The sequence below is a fragment of the Furipterus horrens genome, unplaced genomic scaffold, assembly GCF_987537825.1.
Source record: "Furipterus horrens unplaced genomic scaffold, mFurHor1.1.pri manual_scaffold_5, whole genome shotgun sequence".
Taxonomy (NCBI): Eukaryota; Metazoa; Chordata; class Mammalia; order Chiroptera; family Furipteridae; genus Furipterus; species Furipterus horrens.
The window spans coordinates 138,244,614-138,272,289 of record NW_028327175.1 but is presented as its reverse complement, the minus strand read 5'-3'; the positions used below and the strand labels follow the sequence as shown (position 1 = coordinate 138,272,289).

The 27,676-nt window shown below is 42.5% G+C and overlaps 1 protein-coding gene across 1 annotated transcript in view; it reads left to right on the top strand.

Moving 5' to 3' along the window:
- Window positions 1-6,820: 6,820 nt before the first annotated feature.
- Window positions 6,821-27,676, top strand: part of PDE6C (phosphodiesterase 6C) — a 45,453-nt gene continuing 24,597 nt past the window's right edge. Inside the window, exons 1-10 of the mRNA XM_090279240.1 lie at window positions 6,821-7,303; window positions 18,811-18,963; window positions 19,072-19,161; window positions 19,962-20,102; window positions 22,289-22,363; window positions 23,319-23,383; window positions 23,487-23,553; window positions 24,843-24,890; window positions 26,223-26,372; window positions 26,941-27,084. Coding sequence (XP_090135366.1) covers window positions 6,821-7,303; window positions 18,811-18,963; window positions 19,072-19,161; window positions 19,962-20,102; window positions 22,289-22,363; window positions 23,319-23,383; window positions 23,487-23,553; window positions 24,843-24,890; window positions 26,223-26,372; window positions 26,941-27,084 — 1,416 coding nt within the window. The remainder of the gene's footprint in view (window positions 7,304-18,810; window positions 18,964-19,071; window positions 19,162-19,961; window positions 20,103-22,288; window positions 22,364-23,318; window positions 23,384-23,486; window positions 23,554-24,842; window positions 24,891-26,222; window positions 26,373-26,940; window positions 27,085-27,676) is intronic.

Genomic DNA, 27,676 nt, shown 5'->3' with positions numbered 1-27,676 from the left:
GAGCTGCGGAAACAAGCCCTGGCCTAGTTACCCAGCGCTTGTGCCAGCGGCCGCCAGCTGCGGCCTGGGGTGGCCTTGGGGCCCAGTTGCTCTGGCTGGGGGCCCAGGTCGGCCTGGCGGGAAAACTGTGGCCTCCCAGAGAGAGCGGGGACCTACGATGATGCTGCCTGTGCGTCAGTGCCCGGCCCGGCCGTGCCAAATTGGCCCCTCTGCCCGCCGAGGGCCAGTTGCGAAGGGGTTTAGGAATATTTCGGCCAAGTAGTTTTTCATTTTATAAAGGATGTATTTTACTCCCTTTCAGGAGAGTTGTGGTGCCCTCTGGGTCAATATTTGTTCTTTAGTTTCAACATCTTTAGAAGCATTATAACTCTCCCTGTTAAATATTCTCCAGAAACGCAACACTGGTTAGGACAGGAAATATTTTAGTGACCTCGATGGTTGCCTACTTTATGGCATTTCGCTCGAACCACTTTGAAACTCATCTACCAGCTGTTTATGATACAATTTTATTTCAAAACCATAGTAGAATTTTACTTTGTTTTCAAAACAGCTAAGGCGGGTTGGCTGAGGAGTGGGCAAGATGGGGGAGGTAAACAAAACTCTCGACCACCGTTAATGGTCAATTAAGTCACAATGCTGTGACTAGTTGTGTAATCTTGCTTGTGTGATAACACATTTACTGATCGTATTTTTCTCCTCCCATTCAGAGTTAAAGGATTCCCCTAATGTGATCAAAGCAGCTGGAAGATGCAACTTTTGACTGAATGAGAATTAGTGCTATGGCAAAGAAATGCGTTTTTGTAACGTTCCTTCCATACAATGTTAGTTGTGCCTCCATGGCCCAAACTGGAGAGAACGGAGATGATTTTGGATCATTCTGTTGACACAAACTAAAAGTGGGTGGAGGAAGAGAATGTTGGCTGACAGACACAGAAATGAGTTGATGGTCCTACCAGCTCTTACCAGGAGAAGGCATTAAGGTTTTTTGTTTGTTTGTTTGTTTTTTAAGATTTTTATTTATTTTTAGGGAGAGGTGAAGGGAGGGAGAAACATCTATTGGTTGTCTCTTCAACACGCCCCTACTGGGGACCAAGCCCACAACGGGACCCACAACCCAAGCATGTGCCCTGACTGGGAATCAAACCAGGGACCTTTCACTTTGCAGGACGACAACCGACCGAGCCACACCATTCAGGGCCGTTGGGGTTACTTTTGATCCCCCTGAAAAGACCCCTGAGCTCTTCCTCTCTTTCCTATTGAAGCAGACCAAAGTTTTGCCACCCTGAAGCTGCCGTCTGGGATACTGATTTTTAGTTGGTTGTTAAGAAACTAAAGACTCAGAAAAGAAACTTCGACTCTCCTCCGTTCTTGCTCAAGAGACCGAGTTAAGAAAACCTGCTTCAGGAAGGAAATCTTAGGGTTTTGCCTTAGCCTAATTTGAATTAAGTACGGTAAACAGAAGAGCTTCAGGCTGGGGCCTGCTATTTAGATACCCCTGTGTCCCATGGTCTCTGAGTCACCTAGGGGGACCTTTCCTGCCTGTGTGTTCCCTCTTCCTCCACTACCTGTAAATCATCCATTCTCACTTTTGAAATCTCAGACCCCTACCCACGCCACCTCCTTTTTCTCCTTTGTCCAAAATGTCATATATACCCAATGTTCCTCACTGTCCTTGGAATTCTCATGCTTATTTGAATTCCTTGTGCACATGTATTAAAATTTTGATTTTCTCTTGTTAATCTGCCTCTGTTATTTGAGTCTCAGCTCAGCGAGAACTTAGAAAGTGGAAGGAAAAGTATTAGTTTTTTGTTTTTAGCCCCCACACTGTATCTCTTTGGACATCTACCTGTCTGGTCTGCTCCCACTTCCTTCCCCCCTTCCCCACCACCACTACCCCCTCACATTTGAGTCCTGGTGTCTCCAGAGGGCCAATGATGATGCATTTAACTCCCTACTGCGCCAGAGCTAGGAAAGCTCTGTTTCTGGTCATTCTTTAACTAGATCTTCTGGTTAGGTCAGCTTTATCACAGGATGTAAAATCCCACCAGCTCAGATTAGGTGTGCTCAAGAGCCACTCCTGCAAGGACTGTGTGTATGGTTATACCTATGGTAGTATCTGCAGCCTAGGTGGGAGAGGACTTTAGGGAATCCCTGTCCAATGCTTGGATCCCCTCTGACATTCTGGAGTAGCGATCTTCCAGCGATGGAGAGCTCCCAACTGAACCCAACTGCCTTTGGACGGCTATTATGCTAGAAAAGGTTACTTAGTACCCCCAACCTTTTCAAGCATTTCTCCTAGATCATATTCTGGTGGTCCTTGCACACACCATATATTGAATAAATGTAGGGGATTTCAATGCATTTTTATAGAGGTTGTTTTTACAGGGACATATTTTTATTTATTTGTTAGATGTTTGCTCCTCTTCCCACTCTATCTCTGTCTTTTAATGATCAGTCATGAACCTTGGTGTCTGAAATACCAGCAAAGAAAAGGCTTGTTATAGCTTTCTCAATTTTTTTTCATATTTATAAATACGTTAATACAGGTCAACTGATATTTTTCACTTTAGTGCTTTGAAATTTATCTACATAAAATTAAATTTCAAATATGCATATATAGATAAAATATCAATGGGAAAAATGTTCACAGTGATTGATTACCTCTCTGTGATAGGATTAAGGTCATGTAAAGGTGTGATTTTTTTTTTGTTTTGTTTTATTGATTTGGATCTTTTTGTAGTTTCCAAATTTTCCTACAATGAAAATGTTTAATCAGAATATAAAACAAATATTCTCTTTGAAAACAGTTTTTTTCTAGATGTAAAATTATGTTTTCAATTACTTCTTACAAATTGCATATAATATACACAAAATTTTACTTTCTTGCCATACTTCATGGAGAGACAGATTACATTTCGTTCATCTTGGTATCTACCCCCATCAGTTTCTCCTTGGGATTCATCAAGAGACTTGCACATAGTAGGTGCTCAATCAATAGATATTGCTTTAATTTGTTGTATTGAAATTAATCATTTTTAGGTAAGTTTCGTAAAATATTTATCAGAGGTCATTCTTTTTAAAACATAATTTCTCAGGATTTAGCCATTGTAGCAGAGGTGGCTAACCATCCTTCTGCCAAAATAATTTGTACTCTTTTTCCATGAGGTGGAGTTTTGGGGAAGAGGCTGATCTGCCAAAGGGCACCTCCCCACTTCCTGCATCTCTATAAGACCTCAGGCCTAAGTTTTAGTCAATGGAAGGTGGACTAAAGTGCTGTGTGTCACTCACAGAGAGGGCTGGTGAAAGTTGCCCATCCAATTGTCCCAGCTCTCTCTCCCTCCTCATCTGCCCACTGGGGAAGCCTGTGTCAGCCTGGGACCCCCACCAGTGATTAAATTTATGTGAATGACAAATACATTTGCATTGGATTAAGCTGCTGAGATCTGAGGGTTACCTGCAGTAACAGAAGTTAGTGTTACCTAACTAAGGCATCAACAAACAAGGCACTAACTCTTAGGAAATATTGAAAAATGTTTTACTAGAATTGAAAGATCTGATGCAAAAAATGTATGTCCTTATCATTATAAAAATTAAACATTTACAACCGACTCCCTTTTGTACAAACTGACATTTACATCCACATCTTGACAGAGAGGTCAAGAAAAATGGAAAGAGAGAAAAGAAAAATGAGTAGCATTTATCTTCTGACCACATTTTAAAGATGCCAAAATAAATGGCGGAAACATGAAAAGAGTATTCAGCCAACATGTTTAGGTGCAAAAAATCAAACTAATTTTTTCAATAAGGTTTTTGGTTACAAAGTTATTGCTGAATTTAATTAATTTAGTTGAAAATAATATGGATCCCACCATGAATAATTTCTGAGGTATTTGGTCAAACCAATCAATTAGGTGCAGGCAGATACTCTCCCTAGAGCAAATGGGCAAAGTAAAAGGGCCTGTTGCACTTAGCTGCCAGGATGTGCCTGGCATGCCTGCCTTTAGGGGGTGCCTTTTGGTGATAAATAGCGGGAAGAACAAAGAATTTTGCTAAGGTGGAGCTGAAGAGTGAGTTTAATATGATGATCCTAAATGTACTCAATTCAGAATATTGTTGGTTTTGTATGGGTGCTTCAATCTTGTGCTTAATTTTGGCTATTCTATAAGCATTATTTCCAACAGAAGTAGTTAACTGCAGTGGAAAATTTTTAGCAGTATTGGAATTAAATATTATGTGCGTTCATTAATATAGCATACTACTGAAGAATGTAAACTTGTTAAGAAGAAAGTTTAAGGAAGTTAAACCATTTTAAAATATATCTGTAGGATTTTTAAAAGAGCTCCTGGAATTTTTATTTAATTCTTGTATTGGTGTTTGACATTTTATATGATATCTATCTAGATATTAAATTCCGTAAAGGAAAGGTCTTTGTATATTCCCCTGTAAGCAGCTAGTGTGATGTGTTGTACCCCACATGTGTGCACTCTTTAATTTAATCCTATTTAAACTGGTCGGTTTGGAATAGGTCACTATCACTTATTCACTATGTGACTTTGAGAAAATTATTTAATTTCTCTGTGATTCAATTTCTCACCAGTAAAATATAGGTAATAATAGTACCTACCTCATGAGATTATTGTAAGAATTAAATGAGATAATACATGTGAGGGTTTTAGAAGAGTGCCTGGCACAGATTACATATTATAATCTTAGCTATTCTTATGATCACTTTTTAATTATCACTACCTTCTGACTTATATTTCTAAAAATATTCTGTGTAAATGAAATGGAGTTTTCATATTGACTTAATGTTTCAGATATATTTTATCAAAACAAATGGTTGTTAATGTCTATAACATCTAGGATATTGACCTTTCCTCTCATTTTCCCTATGAGTTAGTTCTCTATTTTTTAAAATTCTGTTTCCAATGAACCAGAAATGCTGACATAAAAGTTAAATAGTGATGTTTAACAAAATCAACAGTTATTTTGCAGTGTCAAAAATTCATTCTAAGTGGTCTGTTTGGTAATTTTTAATATATATATATTTTTTAATATTGTTTTTTCAGTGCCTAGGACTGACCAGTCAACTAGAGACACAGAAGCCTTGTCAGCATAGGCTAGAGGCTGCAGGGACTACCCTGAGGAAGAAGAGCAGTGACAACAATGGGACTCAGTCAAGGACAGGAGGGGAGGAGAAGGGCGTTTGTGTGTGCGCTGCAAGGCAGGTTTCTAGTATTTCTCTTTAAAACAAACTTTGTCTTTATAAAATGTTCTTCAGTGCTCAAGGTAGTCACCAGTGATCCCACTTTCTTGTTTGCTTTTCCTAACTAATCAATGCCCCCCCATCAACTGTTGCCAGAGTTGTGTCTCAATTTGTCCCTCTCTTTTTAATTCCTAAGCAACCTTACCCATAATCTGTGAAAACAGCCCTAAAAACTTCGTTTATGAATGAATTTTTTTTCTTTCTTTCTAATAAGACAATTATCACTATAAAGAGATAAAGCTTTAAGTTTATAGAAGTAAGTGAAACCCATAGGGTTGTTATTTTGAAGTGAATTTAAATGGGTATAACAATAACTTTTAGAGTCACTATAACATGTTATGTGTGCTTCCATTTCAAGAGAGTTTGTCACTTTATAGAATTGCTTAAAAGATCTTGACTAAGGTTGAAATCAGCATTTAAATATTTAAGGAAATTGGTTCATGAAACTTGTAGTTTGACTTATGAGTTGCATAATAGTGTTTAAATATTTGGGAAAATGTGCTTAATCAATGTAAAAGCATAATAAATTGAACATTAAACAAAACTAAGTAGTGGTAAGTGTACTTTCCAGGCCAGAAGTCCCTGAGACATTACAGATCCTAGCAACAGACAAGACAGGTTTTATCCAGTAGATTTAACAGCTGTACCTTGGAGCAAAAATGCATGAGATCTGGCTCTTACTATTGAAAACAAAATCCAAACTAATATGCTTAGCAGGAAAACCTAGTTAGTAGCTGCATGGGTTGTTTTTTGTAATCATGTTTCTTAATAAAGATTATTATTTATACTGCAACATGATTAGGCTTGGATCACAGACAAATGTTTTGCCACATGCACCTCTGTAGTAGGAAGCCCAAGGTTCCTTTAAAACACTTCTGAGGTCCAGCTTTCTAAAGTGAGGGGTATTGAGAGGTGAGGGTTTTAGAGAAAAAGCAGGCCATGCAACCTGGATGGTCAAAGGACTTTTAAGAAAAGGGAAAATTAATATTCCACTTTATGTTGTGTTGCTGTTAAATGCTTCTGTCTCCCCTGGTGTTCATTAAAGTTGCCGTATAAACAGACACATCCAAGGTCTAAGTATTTTCACTTCATATCACTATCTTGAAAGAAAGATTCAAGTTGTCAGTTGATGCTTATGTAATATAATTTAATTCATGGCTGTGTTGGTGATTCTTTCTAGCTGCAGAATCATCATGCACAGTTGTATTTCTGGAATGGTCACTTTGACTTGCCACTTGCCTGGCTGATCTAAGATGCTCTGAAGATTCTCTGAGGACTTGTAAGCTAATAATGCTTAGGGATTTTGTGTCCTGAAGAACTCAGTAATCCTGTGCTTCCCCAATGCCATTGTAAGCCAGGACCTTCTGTCACATCCCAAGAGTATAGGCAGTTTGAAAGCTCTGCTAAGCCACCATTCTGCTTGACCTTTGGGGTTCCAGTGAGGTGCCACTTAGGATCTCCTCAGTAACCTTGACCAGGATGTAGCTCCTTCTGCGCCGCGCGGTGCTCGGAGGGTCTTCCTTTCTGAACCACAGCAGCAAAGCAAGCCAGGCCATGGGTGAGGTCAGCCAAGAGGCGGTGGAGAGATACCTGGAGGACAACCCTCAGTTTGCCAGGGAGTACTTCGACAAGAAGCTGCGGACCATGGTGGCGTTGGGTGAAGCCCCCGAGCCCAGCGGCGTGCGGGGCCCAGGCAATGGGTCCTTCCTGGGGCTGTCACCAGAGGAGCAGGCGGCCCTGTGCCGGGAGCTGCTCCAGGCCACGCAGGAGGAGGCGGGCGGCATGGAAGCGGCAGCGCACAGGGCCCTGCGGAGGCTGGCATGGCTGCTGCTGGCCGACCGCTGCAGCCTGTTCCTGTGCCGCTCCCGCAACGGCGCCCCCGAGGTGGCCTCCAGGCTACTCAACGTCACCCCGACCTCTAAGTTTGAGGACAACCTGGTGGTCCCTGACAGAGAAGTTGTGTTTCCGCTGGACATCGGGATAGTAGGTTGGGTTGCTCACACAAAGAAAGCCCTTAATGTCCCAGATGTGAAGAAGGTAGGTGGAATTACGGCAGTGGGGCGGAGAAGAGGACTCGGAACGTCCTGCAGGGACAGCGGGAGGGCGCGCTGGGGTCCAGGCAGCCATCCTGCGGGGTTGGTTTGGCTCTGTCCTGGGGTGAGGGAACAGCGAAGCAGAGGAGCACCTAGGTCCCGGCCTGCCAGATTTATAAAAGAAAAAACACAAGATGCCTAGTTCAATTGGAATTCGACTTCCCCGGGCCAGGTACAGGCTACACGTGCTCCCTTGCACCCCCGTGTGCTCTGAACAGCAGCACACAGCAGGCTGTGCACCGGGGAGAGCGTGGGCCCCTCCCCACGCCTCTCACCCAGGGCACTCACTTCTTTGGGAAGGGTTGCCTCATAAGTGAATTCTTTCACCTATAGGCTAACTGTGCAAAAAAGAAACATAATACCATTTGAAAGTTCAGATTTAGGTTATCAAAAACGTGAATTTAGGTGATGAACCCTAACCCCACCCCCCATCCCTCATAACTCAGATCTATCAAGAATGAATTCCAATATGCACAGGTGGTTATCTTCTTTTAAAAACAGAATATGTAAACTCCTCCTTACCACCGCAATGCTTGTTCATTTTAGGAAAATTAGAAAATGCAAATAAAAAGGAAAACCAACTCACCCCCGACCCCTCCACTCGGCAATAACTATAGGCAACAGCCTGGAGTTTCTCCCGCCAGCCCTTTTCCTACACGTGTCCCATTATTTTGATTTGCTATTAAGAAAAGCAGGGCGGTGGGGTACACAGTCACGGAGCTGATGGGCACCATCCCTGAACAGGCCTGTTTCTGCCGGCTTGTGAGGGGGGCGGTGGGAGGCGGGAGGATAATCTGCCTTAATCCGCCCAAAGCTGATTACAGGAGGAGGGCCGCTGGGATCCAGAAGGCGCAGAGTCGTCAAACATTAGCAACACTCGGCAAACAGCCACAGCACAGCTCTCAGGTGCAAGGGTTGCGGCGGGGCACATGGAGACCTCAGACCTTTTCCATCCCTCCTTTCAGTGAATTTAACTGGTTTAAGGGGGGGTGGGTGTGAGGCCCACTGCCGCGACCTGAGGTGACTAAACCCAGGCATGCCTTATGGCAAAGTTCTCTGGACACCAGTTAGGAGGCTGTCCCCACTCACCCTGAAGTTTTCTCATGGAAGTATGCTTCTGATCAGCATCCATCCAAGGCCGTCTCCAAAATTACTAGGACATCCTATTTAAAAACGTGACATGCAAGATTTCTTTTCTGAAAGTTTTTTAAGATTATATTTTATTGATTATGTTATTACAGTTGCCCCAATTTTCCCCCTTTGCCCCCCTCTACCCAGCACCCCCACTCCCTTAGGCAACCCCCGCCCATTGTTCATGTCCATGGGTCATGCGTGTAAGTCCTTTGGCTACTCCATTTTCTGTATGGTACTCTACATCCCCACGGCTGTTTTGTAACTACCTATTTGTACTTCTTAGTCCCCTCACCTAGTCTCTCATTCTCCACAACCCCTCCCACCTGGCAAGCATCAAAAATGCTCTCCATTTCCATGATTCTGACTCTGTTCTTGTTTGCTTAGTTTGTTTTTTTTAGATTCAATTGTTGATAGATATGTATTTATTGCCACTTTATTGTTCATAGTTCTGATCTTTTTATCTTAAATAATTTCCTTTGTTTTTTTGTTTTTGTTTTTTAAAGAAGATATGATAAAATGACTTCTGCTGTAATACTTTATTGATGAGCCCCATTCTCCATGTTGAGGAGAACATGATAGAATGGAGCTGCTTAAAAGATTGGGTGGCCTTGGTCTGTTGCTGTCCATGGTGAGTGCCCTGCGTGGACAGGGTAGTAAATGGAGGGATGGGGCGGTGTCTTTTCTTTTCATTCTCCCTTCTCCTGAGGACTCCTGGCTATTATATGAGTGGAACAGAAATGTATGTGCTGAAGACAGACACCCTCCTAAGCTCAGAGGAGAAACAAAGATCTCATTTATTCTCCATTTCTACTCCTTCTAAGCATTCCCCCCCCCCCCAAAAGTGGTGCTTTTCAACTTTGGATGCACATTAAAATCAAATTAGGAGCTCTTTTAAAAATACTGTTGTCTGAATCTCTCAATAGACCAATTGCATAGACTCAGGGGTTGGGATGCAGGCACTAGTGTTTTTCAAAAGCTCCCCAGGTGATTCTAATATGCAGCCAGTGTTGAAAACAACTCATCTCCTGGGTGAGCAGATGCAAGAGGAAGTGAATTTCAAATCAACTGTGGAATGCTAGATGGAAATGGCTCCTGGAATTGTTAGTCCAACTCTTTGCTTGGGCAGACCGGAAGGTGGGGTCCCAGGAGCTGCATCTCTCCCAGAGTCCATGGTCTGCTCGGTGAACAAAAAGTGCTGGAAGAGAATCGTGGCCTCCCTCTGTCCAGTGCTCCTTCCACCCTCATTAAACCCCATGCCTCTGCTGTTTCTTTATTTTTTTAAAAAATGTTCTCTTTAATATTTTCTTTAAAATTTTATTTTTCAATTACAGTTGACATTCAATATTATTTTTTTTTCAGATTTAATGTGTTTTATTGATTATAATATTACATTTGTGCCAATTTCCCTTCCCTCTGCTCCCCTCCACCTGGTGGCCCCCCTCCCTCCAGTTGTCCCCCCCTTTTAGATTATGTCCATTAGTTGTGCATACAGTTCCTCCCAATCTCTCTCCGTCTATTCCATTCCCTCCTACCATGATCCCCAATTCCTATATCATCTCCCTCCCTCTCCCCACTCCCCCTCCCTGTTGACCTCCCCCCACTATGCTTCCCTTACCCACAGTTCCTTTTCCACTCTCATTGCCTGTTTCGTTTGCCTTTGTTTCATCTCCCTAGCTTCTGTTTTTTAAACCAGTCCCTTTAACATCTCATATAACAGTGGTTTGGATCTAATGAACTCTTTCAGTTTTATTTTGTCCTGGAAACACTTTCTCTGTCCTTCTATTCTGAATGACAATTTCGCTGGATAGAGTATTCGTGGTTGTAGGTTTTGGATTTTCATTACTTTGAATATTTCTTGCCAGTCCCTTCTTGCCTGTAGTGTTTCCCTTGAGAAGTCAGCTGATAGTCTATTTGGGACCCCTTTGTACATAATTCTTTTCTTCTCTCTTGCTGCTTTTAAGATTCTCTCTTTATCCTTAATTTTTGACATTTTGATTATAATGTGTCTTGGAGTGGTTCTCCCTGGGTCCAGTCTCTTGGGAACTCTCCTTGCTTCCTGGACCTGCATGTCTATTCCCTTCCCCAAGTCTGGGAAGTTCTCCTTTATTATATTTTCACTCAATTTTTCAAGTTCTAGTTCATCTTCCTCATTCTCTGGCAAACCAATGATTCTTATGTTGGGCCTTTTATAGCTGTCCCAGAGGTTTCTGATCCTCTCATTGTTGCTTCCTATTTCCTCTCGCTGCATTGGTTGACTGCTTGTTCCTTCTCCATATTCCAGTTTGTTGAAATGAACTCTGGATTCCTCACCATCTGTCTCGTATGTGGTTTTGTTCCTTTCGTTATGAAAGTTTTTCGCTTCTTTCATATCTTTTTCCTGCTCTTTTGTGAATTCTGTAAGCCACCTGATAACAATGGCCCAGAACTGAGCCTCTGACAGGTTTCTTATCTGTTCATCTGTCAGGTTCTCTATCTGCTGTCTGGTGAGTTGTGCCACCGGGATCTCTATATTTGTCTGCCACATTTTGACAGGTGCGTTTTGTTTTCCTGGGCTGGCTGTCCGGGGCGGTGCCTGTGTACGCGTCACAAATTAGCGACCAGTGCCTGTCTGCGACCTATTTCGCAGCCCTGTGGTGCTTTCTGTGGGGGCGGGGGTCCAAGATGGATTCACACAGTTATTCAGCTAGGAGACCGGGATCCGTCCTCCCGCCCCCCTGGGCCTCACTGTTTAAGGCGATGCGGTGGCTGCTTTCCCCAGCACTGGGGTCGCGCACTGCCAGGGGCTTGACTGCAGCCGGGATTTTTCGCCGCCTCGCCGCTGTCCCAGGTGCGACCGCAAACAGCTTTGCCCTCTTTAACTCTTACCTGCCCGAATGGCACCGCTGGTTTATAATTTCATATGTTGGGCTTCCGTGTAGTTTTATTTTCTGGAATTTCTAGTTATCCTTTGTTTTGAAGTAGTTGTATTCCTCTCTAGTTGTAGAGGGAGACCTAGCGTGTCCGTCTAAGCCTCCATCTTGGCCGGAAGTGCCTCAATATTATTTTGTATTAGTTTCAGGTGTACAGCATATGGTTAGAAAATCATATACTTTACAAAGTGCCCCCCCTCCCCGATATTCCTAGTACCCACCTGGCACTGTATATAGTTATTACAGTATTACTGACTCTATTCTCTATGTTGTACTTTACTTTCCCTTGACTATTCTGTAACTACCAGTCTGTACTCCTCAATCTCTTTTCTTTTTTCAGCCAGTTCCCCAAGCCCATGCCCTCTGGCAACCATCAGTCTGTTCTCTGCAGGTTCACCACATTTCAGTCGCTGTGGCAAAATCTGCAAAGAGAAAGGTGATAAAAGCCTATGTTTTAAATGAAACTTCTGTTAATTCTTTGCCTTTTCATTGCACTTGGCTATTTAGAAAGATTTTTCTCATCCTTAATCTCAGTTGATTCTGGCAAAGACCCTGTGCAGAAGACACATATATTTTTCCATCTTGTCTATGTAAGAATCTTTGCACAGTCAATTAGGATGTGGGGGGTCTGGGGCCATAGCCTGGGCCTTTGGAGGCCTTTCTCTTTTACCGAACCACTGACTACACATAGACTTGTCTCTGACTAGTAGTGTGGGCACAGGTGAGGGAAGGACTCCTCACACCTAGACAAAGGCAGAACTGGATACTCTCAACCTTGGGAGTCCACAAAGGTTGTAAGAGGGAAGCCACATGGTGTAGGGTGACAGCTTTTGCATCAGACACACCTGGTGCTCATCCAGGTCTGAGACGAGGTAAGTGTGTGATGGATAGAGTTTCTGCTCCTGAGAAATGTAGGTAACCAAATGTGCAGATTAGATGGAAAGGAAGGGCCTGATTCTTGCTAGGTGCTCAATGAATGACAGCTATGACAATATTATCTTTATACCAAAAAGGTTTAGGGGGCTGGGTGTGAGTGGACAAAACTGGGTCAATAGTTATTGCCTGTTTTTAAAACAAGTTAAAGGCAAGAAAACTTTGAACAACAGGAAACTGAGAGATAGTCTTTTCAAGTTAATCATTTCTTTTTCTATTGGGAAAGCTGTTGATTAACTCTATGGATGGGCAGTTCTCGTTCTGACTATTATTTAAAAAAAAAAACAAAAGCCATGGAGAAGTCCTAGGTTTTTAATGATTAACTGGGCACTGATAGCTCCCTTTCCTTCCTCCTCTTTCATCTTTCTCTCCTTTCTTTCTGACTCCTGATCACCAGGGATAATGGCATTTAATCAGAATTTAACAATGCTACGATTGGATGAGGGACCCAGGTGGCCTGCTGTTCTAAACAATGTTCTCTCCAGTTACTTTTAGTGGCTTCTTTGAGGAAGGACCATCAAAGGGAGTTCGTGAGTTTGGGAAATAAAGTTTACTCAAACAAACTTCAGTAAAGATTGTTTGAGCTAGTGTAAATAAAAAAGCAGAAAGCCTCATTTCACCTATCCTGTAATTTAATGGGTGATTTTATCCAGGGCTTTCAGATACAATAATAAGCAATCATTCTACTTTCAAACTTATAAACCATTTTCTCAAAACAGCCAACTGAATTTGAGAACATTGTCTTGTGTGTAGAATCTAGAATGAAATAGCATCCAGTGTTGAAGCTGCAGAGTGAAGTGCTAGCCAGGAGACGTTGACTCCATTCCATGGTGCATGTTTCTGGTATTTTGCTTATCCTTTTAGTGCCCAGGATTGCTCTGTAAGTAAAGGAGATCATGTCTGTAATGCATAACAGGTTAGGAGGAAAACAGAATGTGAGCTGGCCTGGGCAAGCAGTGGATTAAGAGAAAAAACTTAACTCAATCTGAGGATGTCCTGGCCTGAGAGTGCAGATGCTACAGGAAGCAGAGAGAAGTAACAGATACAGTTCTTAGGAAAGACATGTGGCTCTTGGTGTCATGGGGCAGAGTACTGGCCCCCAGAAGGAAGCCTGCTCCCAGGCACAGGAAGCCCACATCAGCTAAGAGCATCTAATTTCATCAGTGATTACAAGTGGTTAGAAAAACTAGAACCAGAAGCAAAATGGTTATTGTAAAAAGAGAACTACTTTTCATCCAGGGGTGGGGGCAAAAAAGTTTCAGGTTCCTCTTCCTAGTATTTTTTGAACACCCACTTTGTGTTAAGATAGTTTTCTAAGTGCTCTACCAATACTATGTTATTCTACCTTCATGGCGGGGATTCTAGACAGCAGATAATATCATGATTACCATTTACTGATTAAGAAACAAAGACATAGAGGTAAGTAGTATTCCTGGGGTCACACAGCTAGCTAGTAAGGAAGTCTGACTCCAGAACCTTCTATACTATTATGCGGTGTTGCCTCCTAAATAGATAGTGGTCTGTGTGGCTCCACGTTGGGAAAGGTATGAAAAGGTGCTGGGGTGAAGGCCTGCATTTGCCTCCGTTAGCATCTCACAGTTTATTTGTGAAGGGTCCCATTTCTAGGGATACTCCACAGGAGTGATTCACCCACAAAAATTCTGTACTGGGGAAGACAGACTACCTTAGAAGATTAGGATTATGGGTCTGCTGTGCGCTCAGCAAATCTGTATTTATCTGCAGGTGATTCTGAGGCACAGCCAGGGGCAACTGCACTGAGCTGAGCTATGAGTTCTGTTGACCACGCAGCCTGTGTTGCCTGGGGAAATTCTGGCCCACAGGTTACACACCAGGGGACTCTCACCTTTTCACTTTGGGAAACTGGGCAGGGTCCAGCCTCCAAGGTTTGTGATGCTCTTAGAAGCACCATCTACATGAGGAAATGAAAATAATACAACTTGGAAAAGCAACGCCACATTCATTTTGGCCAACGAGTCTCAGAATTAGGCTGAAAGTTCAGTTCTACTTGAAGAAGCCTCAGGTTCAAAGAGGAGATAATGAGGACCAGGGAAGGCTGAGCCTTTACCCATGAGGAGTCAGTATTCCTCTAAATTACAGCTAATAAGAGAACAGCCATCCTTGACCTTCTTCTCAAGCCCTTTTGTTTGTGTACCTCGCCAAACTCATGCCTCTGCTTTTCCTATGGTCAGTGTATTAGAATCATCTCTTGCTTGTACCTAGAAAGATCCACTGTCTCTCTCTTAAAGAGAGAAAAAACTATACGAATGAAAGATATTATTAGCTTGGTAGAACATAACAACTAGTTAGGATCTGGTGCTGGTAAGAGGGTAGTCCTCTCACCTATGACCAGTGGAAGTAAGAATTCCAAACTTTTGTAAAAGCAATCTGCGTAAATAAAAACTGCATAAACCTGGTGACCCAGCAAAAGGAATTTCTAATTTGGGAAACCCATCACATAAACACAAGAGCAAGAATTATCAGTGTAGCATTGTTTGCTGTGGAGAAAACTACAGACAATAGGTAGAGGATCATCAGTGGGTCATGGAGCTTCCACACTGGAGTGATGTGCAAGACTCTGGGAGGTGCCCTGGCTGGTGTGGCTCAGTGGATTGAGTGCCGACCTGAGACCCCAAAGGTTGTTGGTTCTATTCCCAGTCAGGGCACATGCCTGAATTGCATGCCAGGTCCCTGGTTGGGGGTGAGTGAGAGGCAACCAACTGATATTTCTCTCCCTCTCTTTCTCCTTCCATTCCCCTCTCTCTGAAAATAAATAAATAAAAGAATCTAGGAGGTAACTTCATATCTATATGTACTGGTCTATCCCCTGGCTGGTTTGGCTCAGTGGATTGAGCGTCGGCCTGCGAGCTAAGTGTCGCTGGTTCGATCTTCCAGTCAGGGCACATCAGAGAAGGAAAACTCTGACTCCAAAAAACCTCCGCTGCCTTGCGGCATACCTCTTCAGGGGAAAGGCTAAGGGAGTAAACCCCGACAGAAAATCCGGAGCCGGAGTCCCTAAGGCGGTTTGACGTTGTAGTCAACACCGGCAACTCCTGTGGCGCACCTGAAGCCAAGCTGTATTGACTCCGTCTTTCCCTTGGATCCTTCAGCTGCGAAGAGAGGGGGGGTCTGCTGCATGGGCAACAGCAGACCCTCCATATCACCCTGCCCAGGCTCTGTAGCTTCAGCTTCACTGGAGAGGACACTCCAGCGTCATCGCAAGATGTCGATTCAACATGGGAGGAGACAGATACCATGTCACTCCCGAGTCGGACTGCACAGCCGTTCTCGGCGGTGCAGATAGACTCTTAAGAAGCTACACCGTCGTCTCTCAAGACGGACGGCTGCTGACGGATATGCACTGGTCTGGAGGGTGTCCATAAAATAATGTTATGTGATGGAAGTGTTGTATAAAATCAGAAAGGAAAATTTTACAAAAAACAGTAAACAAAACCTTTGTCCAAGCATAGAGCAAGGCACAGAAGGGGACATACCAAGCAGTTAACACTGATTTCATCAGGCCAGATTAGAAGAAGTTCAGGGATTACTGATTTTTTCTTTGTTATGATTTACTGGTTCTCTAGTTTCAACTGCACATTTTACTTTTGTAATGAAAAAGAAGAGATCTCTGCATGGCTGGGTGGCTCAATTGCTTGGAGTATCATCCTGTACACCAAAAAGTGTGGGTCCCATTCCCAGTCAGGGCACATGCCTGGGTTGCAGGTTTGATCCTCTGTCAGGGTGTGTACAGGAGGCAACAATTGATGTTTGTGCCTCTCTCTCTCTTTCTCTCTCTCATTCTCTCTCACCTTCTTCTCCCTCTAAAACCAATAAATGTATCATCAGGTGAGAAAAGAAAAGGACAGCTCTTTGAACTATGCCTCTAACCTCAGCTGTGCTCTCCTTCCTGGCACACATTGTCTGTTCACTGTAACCCCTAGTCTCTCCCTCCCTTCCTTTTAGCACCCTCTTTCCAATTGCTGTGACATCACCTCCTTTCTCCTGGCCTGACCTCAGCCTAACCAAGGCAGGCTGCCACACAGTTGGAAACTGCTCATTCAGAAATGGGCTATTTCGGAACTTACAGCCAAGATGGAGGCCTTGATAGACACACTGTGGCTCCCTCCACAACTAAGAAGAAATACAACTACCTCAAAACTAGAGACGACCAGAAGTCCCAGAATATCGAGCTGCATGGAAGTCCAAAAAAATATAAAGAAGAAATATTCATCCAGACAAGTAGGAGGGGCAGAGTCAGGGTGAAGAGGATGCGGTGTGGTGGCAGCAGCAGCAGCAGCAGGCTGGTAGAAAGCACAGTCACACATTTAAAAAAGTTCAGCGGGACACCTGGGGAGCACTCCCAGCACCAGACCAGACCACAGAGCTCACAGTTCCAGCATTAGGGAAAATAAAGTCCCATTGCTTCTGACTGTGCAGATCAGTGGGGGTAGGGGGGGAGGAAGAAACTGCCAGTCTCTCAGCAGAGTCCGCTTGTTTAAAGGGCCCCCCAGGTCCTACAATGTCCGCAGACCCACCCACTCTGGGAACTATGGCCAGGGCAACAGCTAGAGAGGCACCAGTCCCATATGGAAGTGGGAGAAATGCCTTGAAAAGGGGCGAGTGCTGAGTAAGCGGCATTGTTCCCTCTCAGACGCCTCCCCCACTTACAGCGCCACAACATGATGAAACGGGTCACCCATACTGATGAATACCTAAGGCTCCATCCCTTACAACATAACAGGCGTGACAGCTCTACCTAAGACACAGAGGCAAACAAACACAGGAGCCTGTCAAGATGAGGAGACAGAGAAGTGTGGTCTAAACTATTGTATGGATCAAGGTTCCAGTGGGAGAACTAAGCGATGAGGAGATAGCCAACCTGACAAATGCTGAGTTCAAAACAGTGGTGATAAAGATGCTCACAGACTTGACAGATATGCTTAAGTATGGCAAAAGCATAAGGGAATAAGTGAAGGTTATGCTAAATTGAATGAAGGAAAATTCACACAAAACCAATGGTGAAGGGAAGGAAACTGGGGTTCAAATCAATGATTTGGAACATAAGGAAGAAAAAACAGCCAACCAGTACAGAATTGAAAAAAATGAGGATAGGCTTAGGAACCTTTGGAACAACTTTAAACGTGCCAACATCCAAATCATATGGGTGCCAAAAGGAGAAAAGGAAGAGGAAGAAATTGAAAGCTTATGTGAAAAAATGAAGGAAAATTTCCCAAATTTGGCAAAGGAAATGGACATACAAGTCCAGGAAGCACAGAGAGTCCCAAACAAGCTAAACCCAAAGAGGACCACAGCAAGACACATCATAATTAAAATTCCAAGGTTTCGCCCTGGTTGGTGTGGCTCAGTGGATTGAGAGCTGGCCTGTGAACCAAAGGGTTGTTGGTTTGATTCCCAGTCAGGGCACGTGCCTGGGTTGGAGACCAGGTCCCCATTTGGGGGTGCATGAGAAGCAACCACACAATGATGTTTCTGTCCCTCTCTTTCTCCACCCCTTTCCCCTCTCTCTAATAATAAATACATAAAATCTTAAAAAAAAAATACAAAAAAACAAGGGTTCAGGATAAAGAGAGAATCTTAAAAGCAGCAAGAGAAAAGCAGAGAGTTACCTACAAAGGGGTGTCTATAGGACTATCGGCTGATTTCTCAAAAGACACTTTGCAGGCAAGAAGAGACTGGCAAGCAGTATTTAATGTGATGAAAGGCAACCTACAACTAAGATTACTCTATTCAGCAAGGCTATCATTTAGAATTAAAGGGCAGATAAAGTGCTTCCCAGACAAGGTAAAGCTAAAGGAGTTCATCATCACCAAGCCATTATTATATGAAATGCCAAAGGGACTTACTTAAGATAAAGAAGATCAACACTATGAACATGAAAATGACAACAAACTCACAACTATCAACAACTGAATCTAAAAAGTAAAAACAAACTCCAACTAAGCAAACCAGAATAGGAACAGAATCATAGGTATGGGGATCACTTGGAGGGTTATCAGCTGGGAAGGGGGAGGGGAGAAATGGGAAAATTGTACAGGGATTAAGAAGCATAATCGGTTTGTATAAAATAGACAGGGGGAAGTTAAGAATAACATAGGAATGGGTGAAGCCGAAGAACTTATATGCACGACCCATGGACATGAACTAAAGGAGGTGGGATTGCTGGAGGGAAATGGGATACTGGGCAGAGGGGAGCAAAGAGAAAAGAAATTGGGACAACTGTAACAACATAATCAATAAAATATACTTTTAAAAATGGACAATTTCATTCTATGCAATCATTGGGTGGGGCAGGGGGATATTTGCTCAGGACCACTGCGCTGGAGCCCTGGCTATTCGTTCATAGGATTTGGACTAGGCAGAAGGACTTGCTGCCATTTCTAGATCTACCAGCCATGTTTCTGTGCTGCTTTGACCAACATGTTCATGTGTTTTTCAGAACAGCCATTTTTCTGACTTCATGGACAGACACACCGGGTATGTCACTAGGAACCTGCTGGCAAACCCAATCATGATGGGCAAGGAGGTTCTGGCTGTGGTTATGGCAGTTAACAAAGTAAATGCATCTGAATTTTCCAAACAGGACGAAGAGGTAATGTGAACCCTGGGCATCCAGTCGGAGGCTCAGGAAATTTAGTGGGTATATAATGTACTCAAAAGAAAGATGTCACTCCTATTTGTTTTCCTCTGTCATCTATAGGTCTTTTCCCAATACCTCTCCTTTGTTTCTATCATCCTAAAGCTTCATCATACCAACTACCTGTACAGCATTGAATCCCGAAGAAGCCAGGTAATGGGGAGGGGACATTAATCACTCTGTTCTGACACAGAGGCAGCAAGCCCAGACCCCTCCTTTCCCTCATGGGGGTTTAAGGCAAGTGGAGCAGATCCCCAAACTTCAGTCCCAGGTGTCTCTTCATGTTCTGACCCGGCTTTCCATTCCCACCTGCTTGTCTTTCCATGCATATGTACAGAAAGCTCTTAGCAGTGCCTGGTACATAAAGCTATTAATTTGAGGAGCAAATCATTCCTCTGAAGTCTGTTTCCTCCTCAAGCCAGAGGTATAAAGAACAACATTGGTAGCCAGGGTACCTGAGTCTAGACCACTTCCTGGGCCTCAGTTTTCTCAGTACAAGGGTGAGAGAGGGGTTGGGATGGAAGGCTTCTAAGGTCCCTTCCCATTCTATCTGTCCATGTAGGGTTACCTCTGACTAGCTCAAGATGCATGGAGGGAGGCATGTGGCTTTCTTCCAGTGAGGGTCAGCAGGAGCCAGTGGGCCACCAATACTGGACTCTGCCCAGTGACTGTCTCTGCAACCAATTTTAGATCACTTGCCCTTCGAAGCCAAAACACTTGGACATAGGATCAATCGTAGCTTATCCACTTTCATAAGCCCACAGCCCTGCAAAAGTCTCCTCATTTATTCCACACAAGGAATCAGTAGTTTGTTGGAGGTGGACATGTTCAAAACTGGAATTGCATTGTCTAGTGATACGGCTTCATTTTATTTGCTGCACCTCCTGGCAAAAGCTCTATCTTTTAATAGTGTATTTTGTTCTAACGGTTTTCTTTTCAAAATCTACTTTTAGATCCTTATGTGGTCAGCCAATAAAGTATTTGAAGAGCTCACAGATGTTGAGCGACAGTTTCACAAAGCGCTGTACACAGTTCGCACATATCTGAGCTGTGAACGGTACTCCATTGGACTGCTGGACATGACCAAGGACAAGGTCCTCATTGTTCCATACATTGTGTCTTGCATAAAATCACCTGTAGAGTACATACCACAGGAAGTATAATTTATTAAAAATGAATACGCTATTGTAAATTATCTGTTGTGATAGATCACAAGAGCCAATGCCAACAAACTATGGCACAGAGGTAAAAAGTGCACATTTTGGAGCAAAAAGGATCTAGGCTCGAATCTTGGCTTTTCTATTTTTATTTCTCTGTGCCTTCAATGAATCCTTTTTCCTTTTTAAATATTAATTAATAGGCTTTAGTTTTTTAAGAGAAATGTTAGGTTTACAGAAATTTGAGCATGTTCCCACATATGTTCTCTTCCCTTCCCCACACCCCCCAGTTTCCCATCTTATCTATTTCTCCTCTTATAACATCTTGCATTAATGTGGCACATTTGTTACAATTGATGAGTCAATATTGATACATTATTATTAATTACAGTCTACAGTTTACATTCAGGTTCCCTCTTTGTGTTGCTCAGTCTATGGGTTTTGACAAATGCATAGTGTCATGTATCTGCCATTACAGTGTCATACAGAATAGATTACAAAAAAAAAAAAAAATCTTCTGCCTCATTTATTCATCCCTCCCTCTCCCTACCCCAAGTCTCTGGCAACCAGATTTTTTCCACTGCCTCTATGGTTTCCTTTTCCATAATGGCATATAGTTAGAATCATATAGCTTTTTCAGATTTGGTTCCTTAACTTAGCAATATGCATTTAAGTTTCTTCTATGTCTTTTCACGGCTTGATAACTCACTTTTGTGTAAATGCTGAATAGTATTATTCCATTGTCTGGATGCAACACAGTTTATTCATTTCTCTACTGAAGGACATCTTGGTTACTTCCAGATGTTGGCTGTTACAAATAAAGTGTAGATTTTTATGTAGACATGAGTTGTCAACTCCTTTGGGTAAGAACCAAGGAGGGATATTGCTGGATCATATGATAAGACTATATTTAGCTTTTAAGAAACTGCCAGACTGTCTTCTAAAGTGGCTGTACCATTTTTCATTTCCACTGGCAATAAGTGAGAGTTTCTGTTGCTCCACATCTTTGCCAGCAGTTGGTGATGTCAACACTTTGGATTTTAGCCATTCTAATAGATGTATAGTGGTATCTCATTGTATTAATTTACAGTTTCCTGATGACATGTGATATGAAGCTTCTTTCCATATGCTTACTTGCCAACTGTATGCCTTCACCGGAGAGACATCTGTTCAGATTTTTTGTCCACTTTTTAATTAGGTTGTTATTCTTCTTATTGTTCCATTTTAAGAGCTCTTTGTATATCTTGAATACAAGTCATAGACAATATTGCATACAGCATCTGGCAAGTGTCACTTTCATCACCTTTCATTGGAGGCACACTTTTTCCAGAAGCCCCCTTGCAGACTTCTCCATCTTCATTATCCATGAGTGGGCCACATGCTTGTCCTCAGACTAGTCCAAGTCACCTCATATAGACCACTTGCAGGCTGTGCAGGGCCCATGATCCCTGAGCAGATTACCACCTAATACCCAACTAAAATTAGGTTCCATTAGCAAGGAAGAGGGGAGAATGGACATTAAGGAAGGTAACCAACATTGTTGGCTATTTTCATGACCTTGGACAAGCCTCTTCACCTATCTAGATTTTTTAAAACATTAAAAAATATATTTTATTTATTCACTTTTAGAGAGACAGGAAGGGAGAGAGAAAGAGAGGGAGAGAAACATCGACCAGTTACCTCTCATATGCCCCCAACTGGGACCTGGCCCACAACCCAGGCAAGTGTCTTGACTGGGAATTGAACCAGCACTCAATCCACTGAGCCACACCAGCCAGGGCTGGATTTAATTTAATTATCTATGAAAGAGCTGCTCTCTATTGAGTAATTTTAATTTTGTGTCAGGGTAGGTGCTCTGTGTGTATTATTCATTTAGTCCTCACAATGACCCTATAGTATAGAGTCTATTATTATCCCCATTTTACTGATGGAAAAGGTTAAGTGACTTGTTCACAGTCACAAGTTCCTATAATCAGTATTTCTGGGAATTCGAGATCTTTTCCAGTTCTAGAATTCCGGAATCATAAGTTAACATAAAATATGCAAACACATGAAATTCACATAAGATATGGTAGGTCATGGAACAGTTTTTTAAAATAATGTTTAAATGTAATTGTCTCCAGGAATTCTACAATGAATGGCCAATCAAGCTTGGGGAAATTGAGCCTTATAAAGGTCCAAAGACGCCAGATGGCAGAGTGAGTGTAAACCTCTTCCTGTGTGTGGTGCCAGGTGCCAAAAGCAGAGGCAGCTGTGCTTGAGCCTGAGAAGGCCTAGGTTCTAGTCCTGTAACTTTCCATGGGATCTTGGAGTGGCAGGAAGAGTACTGCACAGGGGGGTTGAAATTCCAGTCCCAGCTTTGCCCCAAGCCAGCTGGATGGCCCGTGCCTTAACTCATTCTTCAACTTCTCAGCTTTCTTTTCTGTAAAGCCACGGCTTGGGACCAGTGGTTGTTAACAGGGTGGGACACATCAGAGCAACTTGCACAGCTTTTGAAACATTCTGTGCCCAGTTTCTTCTTCTGACATGCTTGACTGGAGTCTCTAGGGAAGGTTTGGGTTAGGGTGACTTCCTTCCTGACTGCAAGCTTTGCAGGGCAGGCCTGTGTTCACCACTGTAGCCTCAGCACGCAGGAAAGGGGAGGAAATGGGATAGAACATGTCCAGACCTCAGGCTCTTCATTGGCCCAAAGAAGTAGAGACAATAGCTCTCAACATACCCACTGAATCCTGTTTCTGAGGCACCTATTCAGATGAGACAGTGCTGGAAGTGTGTGGGTGCTCACTGTCCAGGTGGGAGGGGGAAACATTGACTGAGGTTGAGAAATTACGTGACTTGTTCTACTGAAGTTATCGCTCAGATACTTCTGGACAGTAGAGAGGAATTAGTTAAAGAAAAAGCAAGTTTCCCCTAAAAATTGTTTGGGTGAACTCAACTTTTTAAGTTTAATTCAACAGTCTTGTTCACATAGATAAATGGCCAATAATATTTCTAGTTTTATTACAGGCTTATAATCAGGACACGAGAAGTTTGATTTAATTTATGTTACACAGAGAAATGGAGTTGGGGAAAAGGTACTATCAGTGTAAGTTCATCAACAAAAAGCATTTTTGGGGAAATAAGATTTTTCTCATAATCTCTCTTTCCTCTTAGGAAATTATCTTTTATAAAGTCATTGATTACATTTTACATGGAAAGGAAGAGATCAAAGTGATTCCGTGAGTGTTGTCATAAAGCAGCTAAAGGATTTGCCATCTTATTTTTGTACCCAGTGCATTTCTCTGTATACCAACGATGTCCTTTCTTCTCGTCTTCCTCAAGGGCGCCTCCTGCAGACCACTGGACTCTTGTTAGTGGGTTGCCAACATATGTTGCTGAAAATGGATTTGTAAGTTATTGAACAAATTCAAATCTTAAATAATATTGGATGAAACTATTATTAGCTAAGAGATGCAAATAAAATTTAAATTTCAACAACCAAAATAAAGCAATAAGACACAAAATAGAAATAGGTGTAAAAGCAAAAAAATAATCAAGAATAGGGATGTAAAGTAGAGCCAGAACTGAAGATAACCACCATCTGTTCCCCAGTGCCCTCCGCACTGATAAAGTAGGCAACACATTTGCTCTTAGCTTCCCAGCTGCCAGAGAGAAGAGGGAAAATGCATCAGTTACAGAATTCACAGTGTTCTTAAGGCAGAATCAAGTTGTTTAGGATAAAACACAATATAGTCTGATACAAAGTTTAGAAACACACATTTTCCTTTTTGTTTCCATGTAAGACACATAGTGGCCCCCAGCTTTTAATTCTGCAGCTGCACAAATTTCAGAGTCCTTTGGAAGTCCATGAGCTTGATTTATGCTGGGTTTAATTTGATCTTAAGTATAGCTGCCTTGTCAAAACTTTTGAAACATGGAAGATTGCTGGAAAAAGAGAAAGAGAAAGAGAGCTTTGCCACTGATTGCAATGCAAAATGTAGGGAGCTGATAAAGAAAGTGAAGGTTTTGGCCCTGGTCTGTCAGGTGGCGTCAGCTGGACAGTAGGCCAGGTCTGGCTGAGAGAGGTCAGGTGTAGGAAGGCAAGGAACAAGAGATCACTGGGAGGTCCCATAGGTCTCAAGGCCAGAGGACAGGTTCACAATAGCTTTCCCGTTTCCTCCCCTTCTCATGGCTGACTTTTCTCCTGAGTTGGGTTTTTCCATGATCTGTGTCATTTTTTGGCATCAAAATTCATCCCTGCAAAAGTGATGCTTTCAGCATTTCATTATGTTGGCATTTTTATTTCTTCCCTCTTCATATCTAAGTTTCTGAAATATATTTGCAGCATTTATCTGCATATTCATTTTTCTTTAGTGTTGTCCCCGTATTTTTGGCAGCATTCACTCATCTAGTTGCTTTGAATGCGGAAGAAGAATCCTTAGAGGCTGGGAACGTAGGAAGGAGCAGAGATGGTGCTCAATGTCACCCAGTGACTTAATTAGCAGAAGACAGGCTGAGTTCAATGTGTTGTTAGCAAATTTGGCCTAGCCAAGGTCCCATGTGAATAATTTGCTTGTGAGCCATTAAGACTGATGGAAGAAATACTCACACCTGATGCGTTCTTGCTTATTCTGCATTGTGGGTCTAACGGCTTCACAATGTGATGTTTCAGAGCTTTTGTCTCCTCTTGCTTTACAGATATGTAACATGCTGAATGCCCCTGCAGATGAATACTTTACATTTCAGGTAACCTTGCCTTCTGCCAGGCCTTGCCTCTCAGTGTTTGGTTGGAGGGGAGCAGCAACACCCCCCCCCCAGCACCCTCATACCCATAGATTAGACTCAGAGACAAAAGAATTCTGAAGTGTTTAGAAAATATCTATAAATTTTGTTGGAATTCTGAAAAAGATAAGTTCCATATGGGTGAAAAACATTAGGGGAGGCTTCATGGGAGAGGAGAGGCTTATCTGGGCTTTGAAGGATGAGCAAATAAGCAGACCTGAGGTTGAAGAATGAATAACATGGTGTGTCAGGTACTTGGCTGCCTTTGCTCTGCTGTGTACTGTGCAGGTGCCACCCCATGGTCCTCAGACTTCAGAGGGTGTCAGAATCACCCAGGAGCTTGTTCAAGATGCACTCCCAGAGAATATGAAACAAGCTAAAACAAAATCTTTCATGTGGCCCGTGGGCTTCACTTTGAGAAACATTCCTAAATACCTATTTCTGCATCCTCCCCTAGGCTGTTGTCATTTTGTATTAGGGCCTGCAATTTATTCATTTTTGTCCCCAGCAACTAGCCCAGGTCCTGACACATCACAGGGGCTTGACAGAGGTTTATTAGATAAAACTATATCACAGAACAAAAGACTACCTTGATGAATCAGTCAGGAAAACAGAAACAACATTAGGTATTTCAACAGAAAGAATTTAATATAAGGAATTAGCTAAACAGATGTTGGACGGCAGAAAAAGTGAACAAGCAACACTGAGGTAACACAGAGATAAGAGCTTCTCATCATCCCCAGGGCTGGGGAGACAGAGAGAAGAGGTTAGGGTTGTTACAAAGGAGCAGTTGGTTCTAGTGCACTTAATTGCATGTACTAGAATACTTTTATGGCTATATAATCCTAGATATGTTCTGACACAACATAAGAAATGTGAATCTAACACACGAAGATTATTCTTTCTTTAAATTAAAAATAACCCAAGTGGGGAGTGGGGGGTGGTGGTGTCGATAAAGGCCAGAGGAAGGGAGCCTTGTGGTGTTGGGTTAGTTCTGTGTCTCAGTTCTAGTGGAGGTTGAACATTCTCTACACATACGATGAATTTGCATAGAACCACACACATACACAAATAAGTACATATAAATCTGGTGAAATCTGAATAAGGGTCATGGATTGCATTGCGGTCTAGTTCCTGCTTTTGCTACTGTACTATAGAGATGCATGATGTTTCAGTGAGAAAACTGGATGAAGGGTACATGGGACCACTCTGTGCATTTCTTATGCAACATCTTGTGACTATAATTTTTTCAAAATTAAAAATTAAAAAACAACAAAGTGCCTTTACTTTTTGTAGAAAGGACCTGTAGATGAAACTGGCTGGGTCATTAAAAATGTCTTGTCCCTGCCTATTGTGAACAAGAAAGATGACATTGTGGGAGTAGCTACATTTTACAACCGGAAGGATGGGAAACCTTTTGATGAGTATGACGAACACATAACCGAGGTAAGTGTAGTTATAAAATAGTGGCGGTAAATAAAATTCATGAAATAATAGAGGATACATAATTATTTGTTACTCAAGAATGATATTTTTGAAGGGCAATTAAGACATGAGTCACACATGGTTACAGCCAGTGTGTTGATACTGTGTCATTTCCTTCTCTCCTAACTTCTATGAATGGCAACATTTTTTACTAAAGTATAAGCTTTGGGCTTAATCAGAATTTTTTACAATACTAAGAAACCAAGAAAGAAGGTTTCTATCTCCTTTCTCCCTACCTCCCTTCTATTCCTTCTCATTCTTGCTCTCACCCCCAGCTCTTTCTCTGATGTTCAGGTTGTGCTTATTCTACTAAAGTTTTATAATTTTTCTCCTCTAATAAAGTGCTCAGGGTGCATGGCGCACTTTGGAAATCAAGGGCTTAGTTAATTTTATTGCCTGGGGCATTATTAGTATGTTTTTTTTCCCCCCTCAGGTTAAAGGGAGATTGATAGGGAAACATGCAGACTGCTGCTTTCAGGTCAATTTTCCTTTAATTTTAGAGAATTGAATCACATTTTATACATTTCAGACTCTCACACAATTCCTTGGATGGTCTCTTATAAATACTGATGCCTATGAGAAAATGAATAAGCTAGAAAACAGAAAGGACGTCGCTCAGGAAATGCTCATGAACCAGACCAAAGCTACTCCTGATGAAATCAAGTCTATTTTGGTAAGTGGAGAATTTGGTCCTGTGGACATTAGGCAGCATTTAACCAGGGCTTCTGGAATTCATCTAATTATTCAGAGGTCTGACTAATGAGAATAGGTCTAGTCCTGAGCTAAGGAGGGGAGGCGAAGAGGAAGAGTTAGGGGAGGACCTGGGTGGCCCAGTGTACATAGACCCTTCCTGGACTTTCAGGCTGCTTGGTTGGAATAGCACTTTGTTAAAAATAGCTTCTGGGTCTGTAGGAACTTGAGTAGTAATACCTAGATTCAAGTGTGTTATCAAGAAAAAAAAAATTCCCAGAAAGAAAAATATATCAGTCAGCTATGCTATGTAAAGCTGCATAACAACCATATCATCTCAGTGGTATCCAGCAATGAACATCTAGTTCTCACTCATGCATTTGTGGATTGACAAGGCTTTAATTGATCTTGGTTGAGCTTGGCTCCAAGCTGCGAGTTTGGTTTGCTCTATATGTCTCTCATTTTTCTTGAGCAGCTGATCCTTGATAGGTGTTCTTCTAATGAACACAAAAGAGTGCAACAGAGCAAGCCCACTGTGCAAGCACATTTCAAGTCTTTACTCAGTGGCCAAACAT